The 18,454-nt window shown below is 35.5% G+C and overlaps 1 protein-coding gene across 4 annotated transcripts in view; it reads left to right on the plus strand.

Annotated features, from left to right (window-relative positions):
• Positions 1–18,454, plus strand: part of LOC106876002 (ectonucleoside triphosphate diphosphohydrolase 1) — a 66,149-nt gene that overhangs the window by 45,858 nt on the left and 1,837 nt on the right. For all 4 annotated transcript variants that reach the window (XM_089340856.1, XM_014924352.3, XM_014924355.3 and 1 more), the window contains exons 7-11: positions 2,422–2,538; positions 4,845–4,997; positions 6,039–6,158; positions 8,957–9,091; positions 11,437–18,454. The exon at positions 11,437–18,454 is cut by the window's right edge and continues 1,837 nt beyond it. In XM_089340856.1, coding sequence (XP_089196982.1) covers positions 2,422–2,538; positions 4,845–4,997; positions 6,039–6,158; positions 8,957–9,091; positions 11,437–11,664 — 753 coding nt within the window. In that variant the 3' untranslated portion in view covers positions 11,665–18,454. The remainder of the gene's footprint in view (positions 1–2,421; positions 2,539–4,844; positions 4,998–6,038; positions 6,159–8,956; positions 9,092–11,436) is intronic.

The following is an 18,454-nucleotide window of genomic DNA, read 5'->3' on the forward strand; positions in this document are numbered from 1 at the left end:
TTAAAGGTACCAAGAGTGTCAGATAGTGAAGTTAGAAGAAATGACAATTTAAGCCTAGCACCTACGTGGGCCACGGCAGAATTTGAACTCAGAGAACAGAAACCTAGAACAAATACAGAAAATCATTCTGTTTGATTCTCTAATGACCCTACAATGCACCAACTTAAAACCACATATGCACACACACATACACATTATGGATTTTGTTCATTTTCTTCCTACCAAATTCACTCACAAGTAAGCATTGGTCAGTAAAGAACATTCATAGAAGACTTGCTTAAGGTGCCAATATGTGGGACTGAACCTGAAACTGCATAATTGTGAAGTGAGCTTTTTAACCTTATGCTCATATCTGCCCCATAGTTTGGATAGTTGGTATCATAAAATCAGAAGTGGTGTCTCTGAGGGTTTGTTATCTAAAGAGTTAATGGTATCAACTTAATCTACATACCAGGAGTTATGGAATGAGGAAGATATGGCTCATATTTCACTTGCTTTTATTTAGACACTATTTTTATTATTAACTAATTATTGTTTACTTTTCTGAATAATTACAATGATCCATTAATTAAAACAACCAGAACATCATGACTCCTAGAATATTTTTTGTTGTTGGCACTCTGTCGCTTACGACTTCGAAGGTTCCAGTTGATCCGATCAATGGAACAACCTGCTCGTGAAATTAACGTGCAAGTGGCTGAGCACTCCACAGACACGTGTACCCTTAATATAGTTCTCGGGGATATTCAGCATGACACAGAGTGTGACAAGGCTGACCCTTTGAATTACAGGCACAACAGAAACAGGAAGTAAGAGTGAGAGAAAGTTGTGGTGGAAGAGTACAGCAGGGTTCGCCACCATCCCCTGCTGGAGCCTCGTGGAGCTTTAGGTGTTTTCGCTCAATAAACACTCACAACGTCCGGTCTGGGAATCGAAACCGTGATCCTATGACCGCGAGTCCGCTGCCCTAACCACTGGGCCATTGTGCCTCCACTCTAGAATATTAGTGCTATAGAGAAGTGAACCTGTGGCATGTGATCTTCAAAATTGAGTTGTTTTGTTGATGTTGAAATGTTATTTTAACAAATTATGTGGTGATTTTGTTCTCATTCTTTGCTCTCTACTTGTAAAAATTAATGGCAATTATTTCTGTTTTGTCTGTTTATTTTTATCTCTTTATCTATAAGCAAACATTTTTATGAGATTAATCTGATGAGTAGATAAAATGATAATGTGATTTTTTAAATGAAAATTAATTGCCTTTTTCTTCTACAAAATTTGCACCCAGTAACTGGAGAAAATAATTTTAAGCGTATATAAGCTCTGTGTAATCAAAGACAGATTTTGCTATGATTTTATTGAAGCAGTAAAATATTTTGGTTCTAATTTACCACATTCTTCTTCTTTATCTTTTTCCTCTTCTTGACAATTCTGGGAGATTCTTCTTGCCTTCTTCAACATTAAATTTTCCTAAGGCGGCAAGCTAGCAGAAACATTAGCATGCTGGGCAAAATGCTTAGCGGTATTTCGTCTGTCTTTATGCTCTGAGTTCAAATTCCACCAAGGTCAACTTTGCCTTTCATTCTTTCAGAGTTGATAAATTAAGTACCAGTTGCATACTGGGGTCGATCTAATTGACTGGGCCCCTCCCCCAAAATTTCAGGCCTTGTGCCTAGAGTAGAAAAGAGTATTAAATTTTCCTATGATATTTCTATCATATGCTTCCTGGGCTTTCCTTCAGTTTAACCCTTTAGTACTTAAACTGGCCATATCTGTTTTATGTTCGAACCAACCGTTACAGCACTTACCTAGCATACCTAATCATTTACATCACCAGTGAAATAAAACCCCATATTTTGTAAATTTATATATATATATATATATATATATATATATATATATATAGGGAGAATTCACAAAAAAGCAACAGACAAAGACAGGTGGTGTTGAAAACAAATAGATGTATTAGTATAACGCTCGGGAATTGAGAAAGTCTTTAACGTTTCGAGCCTACGCTCTTCTAGAGAAAGGAACACAGAAAGAAACAAGGAGAGGAAATAATGTGTGTAGTGGTCAGCGATCTATCATATATATATATATATATATATATATATATATATATATATATATATATATATATATAAAGAGAAGAGAGAGAGGGAGATATATATATAGACAAACAAACAGAGAGACAAATGATGAACTTGAATAGAAGACTCTTGTCCATGATGCCATGCAGTGACCAATTCCCCGACCACATGGTTGTGAAGCATCACACAGCCTTGTTTACTCTTGTAATTGTTTATTTCAGACACCATGTCAGATGACACCTATCAGGAAATATCACTTGCCTTTGATTGCATCATTACCTTATAAATTACCACTGCCATTTTACATTGACTGTTTTTTTTGTTTTTCCAGAACAGTTCAAATCACAGTATAATCCATAATCCTTGCTGGCAGAATGGAAGTCGTAGAAATGAAAGCAAAACCAATTTATTCCAGCGTCCTTGTACATATGTACCTCCAGGCATGAAGGTAGGAATAAAACTTTGTCTAGATTTCACTCTGCTAGTCATTAATGTTATACATATCGTTTCAAAATACTTTATTCTATTATTCAATATTCTTTACTGTTTAAGGTGGCATGCTGGCAGAAACATTAGCACACCGGGTGAAATACTTAGCGGTATTTCGTCTGTCTTTACATTCTGAGTTCAAATTCTGCCAAAGTCAACTTTGCCTTTTATACTTTCAGGGTCAATAAATTAAGTACCAGTTATGGACTGAGGTTGATCTGATTGACTGGCCTCCTCCCCAAAAACTTCGGGCCTTGTGCCTAGAGTAGAAAAGAATATTTTTGACTGTTTTGAGTTCAGATCACATCAGAGCCAGCTCCTTTGAAATAATGGTTTCAAATTTTGGCACAAGGGCAGTAATTTTGGGGGAAGAGTTTAACATCAACCCCAGCACTAGACTGGTATAGTCCCCTCCCTCCCAAATTTGAGGCCTTGTGCTTCCAGTAGAAAGGATTATAATTATCACTATTATTATTATTATTATTATTATTACTACTACTACTACTACTAAGGCAGTGAGCTGGCAGATTCGTTAGCACATCAGGCTAAATGCTTAGCTGTATTTCGTCTGCCACTATGTTCTTAGTTCAAATTCCGCCAAGGTCAACTTTACTTTTCATCCTTTCAGAGTTGATAAATTAAGTACCAGTTGAGTACTGGGGTCGATGTAACCAGCTATCCCCCTGCCCCAAATTTCAGGCCTTGTACCTGTAGAAGATGTTATTATTACATCCACCTTAGCAAAGGTGGAGATATTGTTTTCAGTCATGTTTGTTTGTCCTGGGACAAGATATCTCAAGAACTGCTGGATGGAGTCAGATGAAACGTTCAGGGCTGTTTGGCCTCATGATTGGCACAAACTGATTAGCTTTTGGAATCAATCCAGTACCAGACAAGGATTCTGGATTATTTTTCTCGTTCTTTTTACTTAATTTTTGAGAGCAGTTGGGTTCATTTTTAGTATTCTTATATATGAGAGCAATCAAATTTATTTCAAATATTCTCATTTTAAAAATCATCTCCGGCTAATAGTTGAGAGGATATCAGTGTTGCCTTGGCAGAGGTTTGTGCTCTCTGAGTGCTCTTGTTAATATTGTTATCATTATATTATTATTATTAGTAGTAGTACTAGTAGTAGTAGTAGTAGTAGTAGTAGTAGTAGTAGCAGCAGCAGTAGCAGTGACAGCTGTTGTACTAGAGAAGAGACAGGGGTGGTAGTTGCGATGTGGTGTTTTGATGGTGCTGATGGGAAAGGTGGTGGCTGTAGCATTGATGACGATGATGCCTCATGGTTTATTCTTGTAATATATTATTCCTGAAAGGCAGCGAGCTGGCAGAAACGTTAGCATGCCAGGCGAAATGCTTAGCGGTATTTCGTCTGCTGCTACGTTCTGAGTTCAAATTCCGCCGAGGTCAACTTAGCCTTTCATCTTTTCGAGGTCAATTAAATAAGTACCAGTTACGCACTAGGGTCGATATAATCGACTTAATCCCTTTGTCTGTCTTTGTTTGTCCCCTCTGTGTGTAGTATTGTCCCCTCTGTGTGCAGTATTTCATCTGTCTTTATGTTCTTAGTTCAAATTCCGCTGAGGTCAACTTTGCTTTTCTTCCTTTCAGGGTTGATAAATTAAGTACCAGTTGGGCCTTATGCTTAGAGTAGACAAGAAAAGAATATATTATTCCTGGCTGAAGGCAGCAAACTAGCAGAATCATTAGCACCGTGTGCAAAATGCTTAGCATCATTCCATTTGATTTTACATTCTGAGTCCAAATTCCACAGGGGTCAGCTTTACCTTTCACCCTTTTGGTGGAGGTGGGGGAAGGGGCGATAAAAATAATTACCAGCGAAGCACTGGGGTCAATGTCATTGACTTATCCTCTCCTGGCTTTGTCTCAAAATTTGAAACCAATGTAATCTGAGGTCTCAAGTTTTCTAGGTACTTTCTTGGGGCTGCTAAAAAGTTCCTGGCCTGGATGGAGGCCCAACCTTCCAAGTTCTTATACAGGGCTTAGAAAAACTGAAGAATTTCTGCAATAAATGTGAATCTGAGACGGGAATATCTTGAATAAAACCATAATTAACTGATCCTCCTGTATTTTCTTTTTACCCAAAGCCAAGAACCTTTCAGCACCCACTTATATGCCAATTTCACAACTCTTATGCTCAGGTCATTGTTATTCTTCTATTAGCAACTTTTATTACTTTTTTTTTTATATTAATAATTTCATTTACTTATTTTCTTTTCTCTTGCCCATTTTTTGCAGGTTGCCGATTCTTATGAATTTGTTGGTACTGGTGAATTTGAAAAATGCCAAAAGAGTGTTCTAGGGTTATTTAACTTTACAGCTTGTCCTTTTGGAAACAGTTGTTCTTTTAACAAAGTCTATCAGCCTCCAATCAAGGATAAAAATTTTTATGTAAGTTGCAACTGAATAACATACAGGAGTTATTGTTCAGCATATCCATTATATTGTATTACATCTGATTCATGAATAACACTTGTTTCTGTTTCATCATCATCATTTGATGCCTGTTTTCCATGGCGAGACAGGTTAGACAATTTGACGGGAGCTGGCAAGCTAATACAATGAGTTATATATACTAGATATATATTTCAAACAATTACAAAGAATGCAGGGACATCAACATATTCTTCCTTTTAATTTTATAGTTAGTCATACAGTATAATTATTTGGTTACAATGGCCAACACACATTTCTGCAGCTCAAAGTATGTACAGGTGCACATGCAGCAGAGCATAATCTTCAAAAAATATATCTGTCATGAGCCTAATCTTAAATGTTACATTTTGGATATAAATTTTTATTCACCTGAAGAAAACAGTTTTTTTCTTGATATAATTGATTTGTTTGTCAATAAAAAAAACGTGTCCGAAACTGTTGTAGTGAACCTCACCCTATTTGTGTGGTATGTAGCTTGCTTACCAACCACATGGTTCTGGGTTCAATCCCACTGTGTGGCACTTTAGGCAAGTGTCTTCTACTATAGCCTCAGGCTGACCAAAGCCTCGTGAATGGATTTGATAGACGGAAACTGAAAGAAGTCCGTCGTATGTGTGTCTGTGTTTGTCCCCCCCCCACCACCACACACCATCACTTGACAACCGATGTTAGTGTGTTTACGTCCCCATAACTTAGCTGTTCAGCAAAAGAGACCCGATAGAATAAGTACTAGGCTTACAAAAAATAAGTCCTGGGGTCGATTTGTTTGAGTAAAGGCAGTTCCCCAGCACGGCCACAGTCAAATGACAAAAACAAATAGAAGAATAAAAAGAAATACCTACATTGGATCTGGAACTTAAAGTGGACTGTGAAACTGCATACCAAAAATATGTCTATATGTGATTTTATATATACACGTAAAGTTATATTGATGAAGATACTGATCTATACGTATGTATATGTATTAAACATAAATATATATTTTATTAATTTCAGGCATTTTCAACCTATTACTACACTGCTTCTTTTCTGAATTTGACACGAAACAACGATACATTTAGTCTAGAAGAATACAACGATGCAATAGAAGATTGGTGCGAGTTGTCTTGGGATGAAGTAAGCTTCTACACATTGCTCTCTTGATTCTTTGACCGATAACAGTATATGTTTCTGAACACAGAATATTTTATTTTTTCTATTTTTAACTATAAATGTTATTTCAATCCTTGTAGATATGTGTGTGTGTGTGTGTATATATATATATGTATATATATATATATATATATATATATATATATATATATATATATATATATATATATATATATATATATATATATATATATATATATATATATATGTGTGTGTGTGTGTGTGTATATATAAATATATATATACATACATATATATATAGTTGAGGTGTGTTGTGTTAAGAACGTTTAAGAGTACAAATAGAGCTCGTTCACCCTTAGAATTCCTAAATAGCTGATAGTATTCTTATGGTATGCTATAATTGTAATCTAAATTTTGCTTACGGAGACAGCAACTGAGTATCACCTGAGGAGATACATATAGATCTTCTTATACAGGTAAATTGTTATATAATTTAATTTAAACTTTAAATCCTGTATATACGAGGATCTATATGTATCAAAACATTTGTAGCGATTAAAAAGCTGCCTAAGCGTACTTACTCTTCCTTTTGACTCTTACTTTTTACTTTTTATTTCATATATATATATATATATATATATATATATATATCATCATCATCATCATCATCATCGTTTAACGTCAGCTTTCCATGCTACCATGGGTTGGATGATTTGACTGAGGACTGGTGAACCAGGTGGCTACACCAGGCTCCAATCTGATTTGGCAGAGTTTCTACAGCTGGATGCCCTTCCTAACACCAACCACTCCGAGAGCGTAGTGGGTGCTTTTACATGCCACCGGCACGAAGGCCAGTCAGGTGGTACTGGCAACGGCCACACTCGAAATGGTGTCTTTTACGTGCCATCTGCACAGGAGCCAGTCCAGCGGCACTGGCAATGATCTCGCTCAAATTTCTTTACACGTGCCACCGGCACAAGTGCCAGGGCACAGGTGCCATCACGATTTCACTTTCGCCTGCCTCAATAGGTCTTCGCAAGACGAGTTTCGTGTCCAATGAAGGAGATGACGTTGGCATGGGTGCCAGCCGTCATATATATATATATATATATATCTGTATGAAACGATTGTCTGCATGAAGTAAAATTCTTTTATATGTCTTAAAATCTTCTCTTCTCCATTTTTAACAAAATTGTTGAGTTTTATGGGATTTCTTCCCATAAATTCACAACACATCATATACAAGTATTATTTTCATATTTGCAAATTTACACCTATAAACTACCAGCAAAATATGAAGAATCAATATTAGAAATCTTTTGGGGAAACCTCCAAATTGAAGGACAAATCTAATTCAACCTTTTCATATATATATATATATATATATATATATATATATATATATCATAAATATACAGGGATTAGCTTGAGTTGCTTCTCCAACATACTGAAAATTTAGAAATAGCAGTCAAAGAACTACTGATGTGCCATAAATATCGCCATCCGTTAGAGAAAAAATTTGTAGTTTGGAATCAGTAGTTCTTTGACTGCTATTTCTAAATTTTCAGTATGTTGGAGAAGCAACTCAATGCTAATCCCTGTATATTTATGATGATAAATGGTTTTACCGATAAAGGTTTTTTCATACTGAACTACTTGGCAAAATTGTTAATTATTGATTTTATTACTAATTGACGATTCCCTGCCCTATATCTGTATATATATATATATATATACACACACACACACAAGCACAGGTGAGTATGTAAGTGCAAAACAAGGTGGAAAAATAGTACTCAACTATCAAAAGTACCATAATATACTTTTTTTTATCAAAGCTGCAAATTATCACAGATCTGTTTTTCAGAGTTTCACATTCCCCATTTGTCGGACAGCTATGATAAAAACTGAATTACAATTATGATTGTACATGTAATATAATGTCATGTGATATAATTCAAACACACGATTCGTATGTATGTATATATCATCAATATCATCATTGTCGTCTAATGTCCGCTTTCCATGCTGGCATGGGTTGGAAGGTTTGACTGAGGGCTGGCAAGCCAGAAGGCTGCACCAGGCTCCAGTCCGATCTGGCCATGTTTCTACAGCTGGATGCCCTTCCTAACACCAACCACACCAGCACAAGGGCCAGTCAGGTGGTACTGGCATTGGCCACGCTTGAATGGTGCTTTTTACATGCCACCAGCATGGGAGCCAGTCAGGCAGCACTGGTAACGGGTGATATATATATATGTATATATATATATATATATATATATATATATATATATATATATATATATATAGGATCCAGGATGAGTTTTGAAGGCATTTTGGGGGATAAAATGTGTCTTATATGCTATCAAATACGGTATAATATGGCTGTGAACTGAAATGATTGATGAAACACAAATTCAAGAAGCAAGTATTTTAGTGATAGACTTAGTTTTTATTCTGAGTTGTGTTACAAGGAATTAAAAGATAACAAGAAAATTATGAAGAAACATTTGTTTATTACAGGTTGATCAGTTAGATTAAATATCCTTCACTGGTTTTAGCTTTTCACTAGCTGAAGATCCTTAACATTTATTCAGCTTATACTATAACAATAACATCGGTGGTATTTTTAAGAAACAGCCAATTCTTCTATGTCTAAATTCTGTTAAATACAATCTCAATTTCACTAAAGATTTATTTGATGATTTTAAATATGTAAATGACATTTTTAGTTTTGTTTTTTGATTGTTTTTTTTGTTTTGTCTTTTTGTTTTAATTTTTCGTTTCTTAATTTGCAGGCTTCAATAGTTCCTGGACTCAGCATATCAATTCTGAGAGAGGTTTGCTTTGAAGCAGTTTATATAAAAACCATTCTCACCAAAGGTTATCATTTTGATAATTCGTCGTGGAACTCCCTTCATTTTACAAATAAGGTCAGCATCTTTCTTCTAAGCCCTTCTTTCCTGCACATATATATATATATATATATATATCACCATCATCATTTTAACGTCTGCTTTCCATGCTGGCATGGGTTGGATGATTTGACTGAGGACTGGCGAGCCAGATGGCTGCACCAGGCTCCAATCTGATCTGGCAGAGTTTCTACAGCTGGATGCCCTTCCTAACACCAACCACTCCGAGATATATATATATATATATATATATGTATGTATACACATATATATATACATATATATATACATATGTATATCGATTCCAGTGCTTATTATTTTTATGCAAAGCCTGATACTTATTCTATCGGTCTATTTTGCCGAACTGCTACGTTACCGGGACATAAACACACATACACCAGTTGTCAAGCAGTGGTGGGTGACAAACATGCACACAAAGACACACTCACATACGCATACATGCGTGCGCACACACATACATACATATATATTAGAGACAGGTAGTCTCCTTTAGTGCTCAAGAGATTTGAACTTGAGCAGGTAAAGGAGTAAATGTGAAGACAAGGAAGTTAGGCAAGTCAATATATAAAAAATATTAAAGACATAAACTTTTCTCTTGTATATTGTCTTACCTAACTTGCTTGTCCTTACATTTACTCATATATATATATATATATATATATATATATATATATATATATCAATACTGATATAGGGTGAAATTAATAATTAACAACTAATAATTTCACCATGTAGTTTGGTATGTAAAAAGAACCATCGGTAAACTTATACAAAAATTTCATAATTATAAGTGTAATTATAATTAGGGTTAGGCTTCACCACATACCGAAATTTAGAAATAGCAGTTAAATACTATTCCTCTACCATATGATATCTCCCAGACAGCAATACTCCAAACTCACGCAGAGAAAGAGGAAAAATAATGAATCCACCCGGCTTTGATTAACTATATATGCATTCCTGGATTAAAGAAGCAATTTTTCTGAACCCTAATTATAATTATGCTTATAATTATAAAATTTTTGTGTATATATATATATATATATATATATATATATATATATATATATATTAAAGGAAATAGAGAAATACATTTTATAAATTTATTAACATTATAATATAATATAACTTTACTATGAAAAGATATAATATAACAAATAATTAAAACAAGTATATATCCTACAATCTGTTTCAATTCATATCCACTAGTGAATTTATTAAAATATTCACATTTATGTATATGAATCTCACCAGGGTAATATTTGTCTAAAAAATAGACAAGAATTTCATGCAAGGACTCGTGGATATGAATCAAAACAAATTGTAGGATATGTGTTTGTTATATTGTATTATATCTTTTTATAGTATAATTATATTATATTATAATGTCAATAAATTTATAGTATGTCAATTATATTTCTTTATTTCCTTTAATATTATATGTTGAAATTATACTGTTTTATGTTCTGATGTTTTTTCTACTATATTGTGTTATTTAACTGAAGAACCAGTGAAAATTGGATGTTTTCCATCCCTTTGATGGATATTGTTTTTTCCTTAGATTGAATAATAATTTATATAGACACACACACATACAATATGCCTCTATCAGTTTCCATCCATCGAAACCACTCAAAGGTTTCATCAGCCAAGGCTCTCGTAGAAAATACTTGCCCACCGTAGGAGCCACACAGTAGGGCTGAACCCAGAACCATGTGGTTGGCAAGCAAATTTCTTACCACACAGCCACACTTGCCCCTGGTTACTTCAGAATCAGTCATTGCTGCATTAATTTTATATCCCTCATAAATTTGTCATTTACAAAAAGCATGCACTCTCTTTTATTCTCTTTTACTTGTTTCAGTCTTTTGACTGTGGCCATGCTGGGGCACAGCCTTTAGTCGAGCAAATCGACCCCAGGATTTATTCTTTGTAAGCCTAGTACTTATTCTATTGGTCTCTTTTGCCGAACTGCTAAGTTACGGTGACATAAACACACCAGCATCAGTTGTCAAGCGATGTTGGGGGGACGAACACAGACACACAAACATATACACACACACACATACACATATACATATATACGACGGGCTTCTTTCAGTTTCCATCTACCAAATCCACTCACAAGGCTTTGGTCGGCCCGAGATTATAGTAGAAGACACTTGCCCAAGGTGCCACACACTGGGACTGAACCCAGAACCATGTGGTTCATAAGCAAGCTACTTACCACACAGCCACTCCTACGTACTGTTTAATTTCATGTAAAGAAAACAACATATAACTACATAAATACATTTATCTATCATTCTATTGTAAATAATTATTCCATTTATAAATTTCAGGTTGCCAATACTAGTATGGGATGGACTTTAGGATTTATGCTCTACACCAGTAATGAAATCCCTGCTGAAACTCCAAGTTTAGCACAAACTACATTTATTCTATTGGCAATACTCTTTATTTTGTTTATCTTCCTCTCTATAGGATTTGCAGTTGTTGCCAAAAGAAAAACCCCTACAATTAGCATGTATAATAAAGCCCCAGATTATGGATCAACAGATGTGGCGTAATTTTTAAAAAGAGGATTTTAACAAACAAATTTTAGTTGTTTTTATAATTCAGCCAACCATTTCTCTTCATTCTATTTTAGGATGTTATAATATTCTTTTTTTAATTTTAAAATTTTATATATTTCAGATATTTTTAATTTTAAAATTTTATTTAATTTAAAAATAAAATAAAAATAAAATCAATTTCAAATTTTCTTCTCCGTAAATAAAAAAAAACATAAACTATTATTTATATATTTTAGCAGTTTAATATCCATTTTTGTATACTAATATAGGACATTGCTTTGTAATGAAGCAGTTTATTTTATAGATTGATGTCTTTCATTTAGTAAACTGAAGCGTGTTGAAAACATAGTCAAAAGCCTATTGCCTTAACTTTAAAATAGCTTTTACTAAAAGATTACTGATAAGAGTAAAACAGTTTGGTGGTAAATTATTGGTTTCAAATTTTGGTACAAGACCAGCAAGTTCAGGGATCGGATAAGTCAATTACATCAGTCCCAGTGCTCGACTGGTACTTATTCTATCGACCCCGAAAGGATAAAAGACAGAGTTGACCTCAGCAGAATTTGAACTCAGAATGTATAGACAGACAAAATGCTGCTAAGTAATTTTGCCCAGTTTGCTAAGAATTCTGCCAGCTTGCTTCCTTTCCTCAGGTTAACCCTTTTGATGCCAACCTGGTTCTTTTGATGCCTCTGGTTCTGTAGTACAAATGCCTTGTTTTCAAAAGTTCTGAATTAAAATCTTCCACCAAACCTTAGTCACAATTTATGTTCCTAACACCAGCTTAATGATAACTAAGTTCTTTTACTAAATTCTTTGTTATACTTAACATAATTGAAAGAAACACAGAGCATCTCAGAATAAATATGGTAACGAAAAGGTTAATAATAACAGACATTTTTTTTTATAAAATTCTTCTCAGGTACAGGAGTGACTGTGTGGTAAGTAGCTTGCTTACCAACCACATGATCCCGGGTTCAGTTCCACTATGTGGCACCTTGGGCAAGTGTCTTCTACTATAGCCTCGGTCCGACCAAAGCCTTGTGAGTGGATTTGGTAGACAGAAACTAGAAGAAACCCGTCATATATGTATATATATATATATATATATATGTGTGTGTGTATATATGTATGTATGTGTATATGTTTGTGCATCTGTTTGTCCCCCAGCATCGCTTGACAACCGATGCTGGTGTGTTTGCATCCCCGTAACTGAGCGGTTCAGCAAAAGAGACCGATAGAATAAGTACTAGGCATACAAGGAATAAACTCTGGGGTCGATTTGCTCAACTATAAAAGCAGTGCTCCAGCATGGCCACAGTCAAATGACTGAAACAAGTAAAAGAGTAAAAGAGAGTTTATTTTTTCAAATTAATCCAAATTAAGATGGTGTATTTCAACAAAAATGGGGTGAAAAATTATTAAAAGGAAAAGCAGAAGTGAAATAGTTGTGTTTTGTGCAGTGAATTCAGAGGGTTTGAGTTCTGTTCTCCTACAGATCTCTGGTTCTATGTTAGCATGATTTTCTTAATTCCTTGCTCCTCATTTCACTGATGAGAATAGATATCTGACCATCTGAGGAAGTTCATCATCATCATCATCATCATCATTTAACATCCGCTTTCCATGCTAGCATGGGTTGGACGATTTGACTGAGGACTGGTGGACCAGATGGCTACACCAGGCTCTAATCTGATTTGGCAGAATTTCTACAGTTGGATGCCCTTCCTAATACCAACCACTCCAAGAGTGTAGTGGGTGCTTTTCTGTGCTACGTGCACAGGTGCTAGTCCGGCGGCACTGACAACGACCTTGCTCGAATGTCTTTTCACGTGCCACCGGCACAAGTGCCAGTCCAGTGGCACTGGTAATGATTACGCTCAAATGGTGCAGTTTACATGCCACCGCCACAGAAGTCAGACAGCTGCTCTGGCAATGATCACGCTCGGACAGTGCTCTTAGTCCTCCACTGGTACTGGTGCCATCACGATTTCGCTTTCGCTTGCCCCAGCAGGTCTTCGCAAGCCGAGTTTAGTGTTCAATGAAGGAGACGTTTAAAAGAAAATCAGGAAAACTCTTGCTACTTCAAAGATTTTAAAATTCCTTTAAAATTTTAACTGATTCTCTCCCAAAGAAATTTTAAAATTTACTCTTTTATTTGTTTCAATCATTTGACTGTGGCCACGCTGGAGAACTGCCTTTAGTCAAACAAATCGACCCCAAGACATATTCTTTGTAAGCCTAGTACTTATTCTATCGGTCTCTTTTGCCGAACTGCTAAGTTACAGGGACATAAACAAACCAGCATCAATTGTCAAGCGATGGTGGGGGACAGACACACACACTCATACGATGGGCCTCTTTCAGTTTCCATCTACCAAATCTACTCACAAGGCTTTGGTCAGCCCGAGGCTATAACAGAAGACACTTGCTCAAGGTGCTATGCAGTGGGACTGAACCCAGAACCATGTGGTTGGTAAGCAATCTACTTACCACACAGCCACTCCTGTGCTTTTGTGTATGTTTTGTATGTTCACATGCATACAGCAGTGCATGCACCGATGGATACATAATATTTCTAGTATATTATGTGGCCATCCATTTGAGTGATAAACTGTGATGTGCAAACCATTAGAATCGTGTGTTCTTTGTTACCATTTAGGTCAGTGCTTCTAAAACTATCTGATGTGGTGTACCAGTAGTTATTTTTTCCAATGTGCCAGGGACCGGTAATATTTTTTAGTAATATCAATTTATACTGGAATCAATATCATTATCATCATCATCATCATTGTTTAACGTCCGTTTTCCATGCTGGCATGGGTTGGAGGATTCATCTGGTGTCTGGGAAGCCAGGAGGCTGCACCAGGCCGCAATCTGATCTGGCAGTGTTTCTACAGCTGGATGCCCTTCCTAATGCCAACCACTCCAAGAGTGTAGTGGGCCAGAGGAGCTGGCATCGACCATGATTGGATGGTACTTTTTACATGTCTCTGACACAGAAGCCAGTCAAGGTGGCACTAGCATCAGCCACATTCAGATGGTGCTTTTTATGTGCTACCGGCACAGGGCTCACAGCTACAATTTCCATTTGATTTGATTTTGATATTGCTGATGTTGATGAATATAATAAAAGTTGACAATTTTTATCTTATATTTATTTTGTGAACAAATAATACACTATTACATAAGCATTTTATAATCATTTTATAATGTTTCTTTCTTGGAAACTCGCTGTGTACCTGCAGCTGATGGCTCGCGGACCGGCACCTGTCCACCTGTCCACCGAGGTCAACTTTGCCTTCCTTCCTTTCAGGGTCGATAAAATAAGTACTTGTTGAGTACTGGGGTTGATGTAGTCAATTTACCCCTTCCCCAAAAATTTCAGGCCTTGTGCCTATAGTAGAAAGGATTATCATTATTATTATTATTATTATTATTATTATTATTATTATTATTCAGTAGTCTTATTATTATAACACACTTTCACTTCACTACCGAGTGCAGCTCTGTGTGCCTTGGGTATGTGCTGTGGTTTGCTGTGATGCTCTTATGGTTATTGTATTGAAAGTGTTTTGCGTAGGATGTGTGCAGTGCCCAGTAGTGCAATTTTCTGTATGTTATATATATTTGTAAGTCCTGGTGTTTTTGTTATGTATTTGTCTGAATATTTTTGTATCATACCTAATGTGCCTACTATGATAGGCATTGTTTCTATTTTCAGATTCCACATTCGAGTTACCTCTATTTCCAGGTCTTTGCATTTTGAAAGTTTCTCCATTTCTTTTAGAGAAACATTGTCATCTGCTGGTATTGATATATCAGTTAGAAAACGTTTTTTTCTTCATGATCTCTGACAACTATATCTGGCCTATTGGCCTTAATTTCTCTATCTGTGTGTATTGGCATATCCCAGAGTATGGTTGCTTTCTCGTTTTCTGTGACCTTTTCTGGCGTGTTCTTATACCATCTTTTTCCTGTTGTTATTCCATAGTGTTGGCATAGCTTCCAGTGTATGTAGGTCCCAACTCTGTTGTGTCTGTGAATATATTCCTTCTTTTCCAGGACTGGGCCGCCAGAGATAAAACGATTTATTGTTTCTTGTCCATCGCCACATATTCTGCAGTTACTTGTTATGTTTCTTTTTATTATATGTTTTTGGTAATTTCTGGTGGGGAGGCTTTGGTCTTGTGCAGCAATTAAAAATCCTTCAGTCTCTGCTTTGAGTCCTGAGTTTCTCAACCATTGCTGGGATTTTTCTCTGTTATTATTATTATTATTATTATAAATTTTTGGCATTGTGCTTATGTTACAAACCACCTGGTTTTTCATATTCAGTTCTATGTAAACCCCTACCTTTTTGTAATTTTCCCTTGTTGTGTCCCTTCATTTGCCATCCTTATGACTGGCTGTGGAGGGGCAGAATTTTTGGAGAGTTGGACAAAACACTTTGTGGTATTTAGTTACAGACGTTAATGTTCTAAGTTCAAACTCTGCTGAGGTCAGTATTGTTTGTCATCTTTCCAGGTTTGCTGAAATAAAATGATACCCAAATATTGGTGACCAGTTTAATCGACTAATCCCCTTCTTCCAAATGTTTGGCCTTTGAAACAATTATTGTCACCATCATCATCATCATCATTATCACTGTCTTATCTAAAAATTTAAATCTTTCCATTCACTTGTGCTCATTCCACACTGCAACTGAAATTTTCGTTTCTCCCCACTCCCCCAGAAATATAAAGAACATATAAAAAGTGAGAAGCACCAACCTTTATAAACGACCTAAAATCAACTGAATAATTAAATAGTTCAAAGACAATTTCAGAAATAGATTTCTTCTTTTTACGTCTCAGATAATCTTAAAACACAAAATTATGTTGCTATATCTTTACAACTAAAATTCCACGTTTATTTATTTTTTTTTTATTTTTAAATTATATTTACCATAAACTACAAGATATTACACTTCAAAAACAAAATGTCAACTTTGTTTGAAATGTGATATTAATATCTTAAAAAGATAAACATCTTCAAATCTGCTGCTGCAAATATCTCTTATGATGGCTGATGCATAAAAGTATTTTCATTGTAATATGATATAGGTGTAGCTGTGGGCACGAAGCAAGAAGTTTGCTTCCCAACTACATGGTTTCAGGTTCAGTCCCACTGTGTGGCACCTTGGCCAAGTATCTTCTACTATAATCTCAGGCCGACCAAAGCCTTGTGAGTGGATTAACATCTCCAGTTCATCCTAATTATCATTGCACTAGACACTCCAGACCTTTGAATGGCAAGAAATGTTAATTAGGAAGTCAGTAAATAATGATGAATAAACCAAAGAATTTGTTTTTTTTTTTAAATCATTTTTTATCCTTATGTTTGTGTGTCTGTGTGTGTGTGTCTCCACCATCGCTTGACAACCAATATTGGTGTGTTTATGTCCCCCTAAATTAGCGCTTCAGCAAAAGAGATTGATAGAATAAGTACGAGGCTTACAAAGAATAGGTCCTGGGGGATGATTTGTTTGACTGAATGCAGTGCTCCAGCATGGCCACAGTCAAAAGAGTGAAATGAATAAAAGATAATAGAATCGAATTTCAAATAAGTTAGTGATCAATCACCATTGGCAAGAAACTGTTCAATATAATCAATATTTTCTTCTTAAATAAGGTGACAAGCTGGGAGAATTGTAGCATACGGAAAAAATGTATAGCGGTATTTCATCTGTCTTTATGTTCTGAGTTCAAATTCTGCTGAGGTTGACTTTCTCTTTCATCCTTTTGGGGTCGATGAAATAAGTACCAGTTGAGCCCTGATATCAATGTAATCCACTTTTTCCCTCCCCCAAGTTGCTGGCCTTGTGCCAAAACTTGAAGCCAATATTTCTTTCTTCAATGAAGAGGATTGAAATGTTCATATTACCTTCATTTCAAAACATCCAAAATTAATTTATTTTGTGAAAGACCATGAATATTGAAGTTAGTTTTTCATTGAATGTTGAGCAATGTAGATTTCAAAGTTCTGGGTTGAAAATCTCTCAGAATTAAAACCTGTAACAGACTGGCATCTTTTCTTAGACTTAGACTTAGATTTGGGTCTATCATAAGCCCTAGGACTCACAAGGCAGGAGCCAAACTTGGTTTTCATGGCAAATAAGCATCTGAGATAAAAACATTTACTGACCAACTGGATGCTTGTCGTTCACAACTACTGCTGAACTGAAATGCATTTACAGCTGAGTAAACCAGATTGACTTCAAATGAAGTGTTTTGCTCAAGATCACAACACATAGTCCAATCTTGAAATCGAAACCACAGTCTTACAAATATGAGTGCAACACCCTAACCACTAGAACCTCTCCCCAATTTCTTAATGTTGAAAGTTGGATGGACTACAGCACTTCTTACTAAATGTGATAAGCATAGCGATGAAAGGGCTTTGACAAACAAACAACCAGTTGATTGTTTAACCAGCACATTAAACAAATGATTAATTATTAGTTGGTTAGATACTTAACCAACTGACCAACAATAAAGAAGTGATATTGAACCAGTGCATTTGTTTATTACTATTGGCATAATGGCCTCCCCAAGATACAACAAAATAAGAATGCATTTGATTCTATAATTCTGCCTGAAATTACCAGTAGTTATATAATACCAATGTCTGTTTTAAAATAATCTAAATTCAAATCTTCCATCAGCCTAGTATAATGATAATGTTATTTTATTAATTTTTTGTTATTTTCAAAATTAATTGAAACAATGCCAGTGCATTTCAG

The sequence above is a fragment of the Octopus bimaculoides genome, chromosome 2 (genome assembly GCF_046866305.1).
Source record: "Octopus bimaculoides isolate indiv1 chromosome 2, ASM4686630v1, whole genome shotgun sequence".
NCBI classification, from domain to species: domain Eukaryota; kingdom Metazoa; phylum Mollusca; class Cephalopoda; order Octopoda; family Octopodidae; genus Octopus; species Octopus bimaculoides.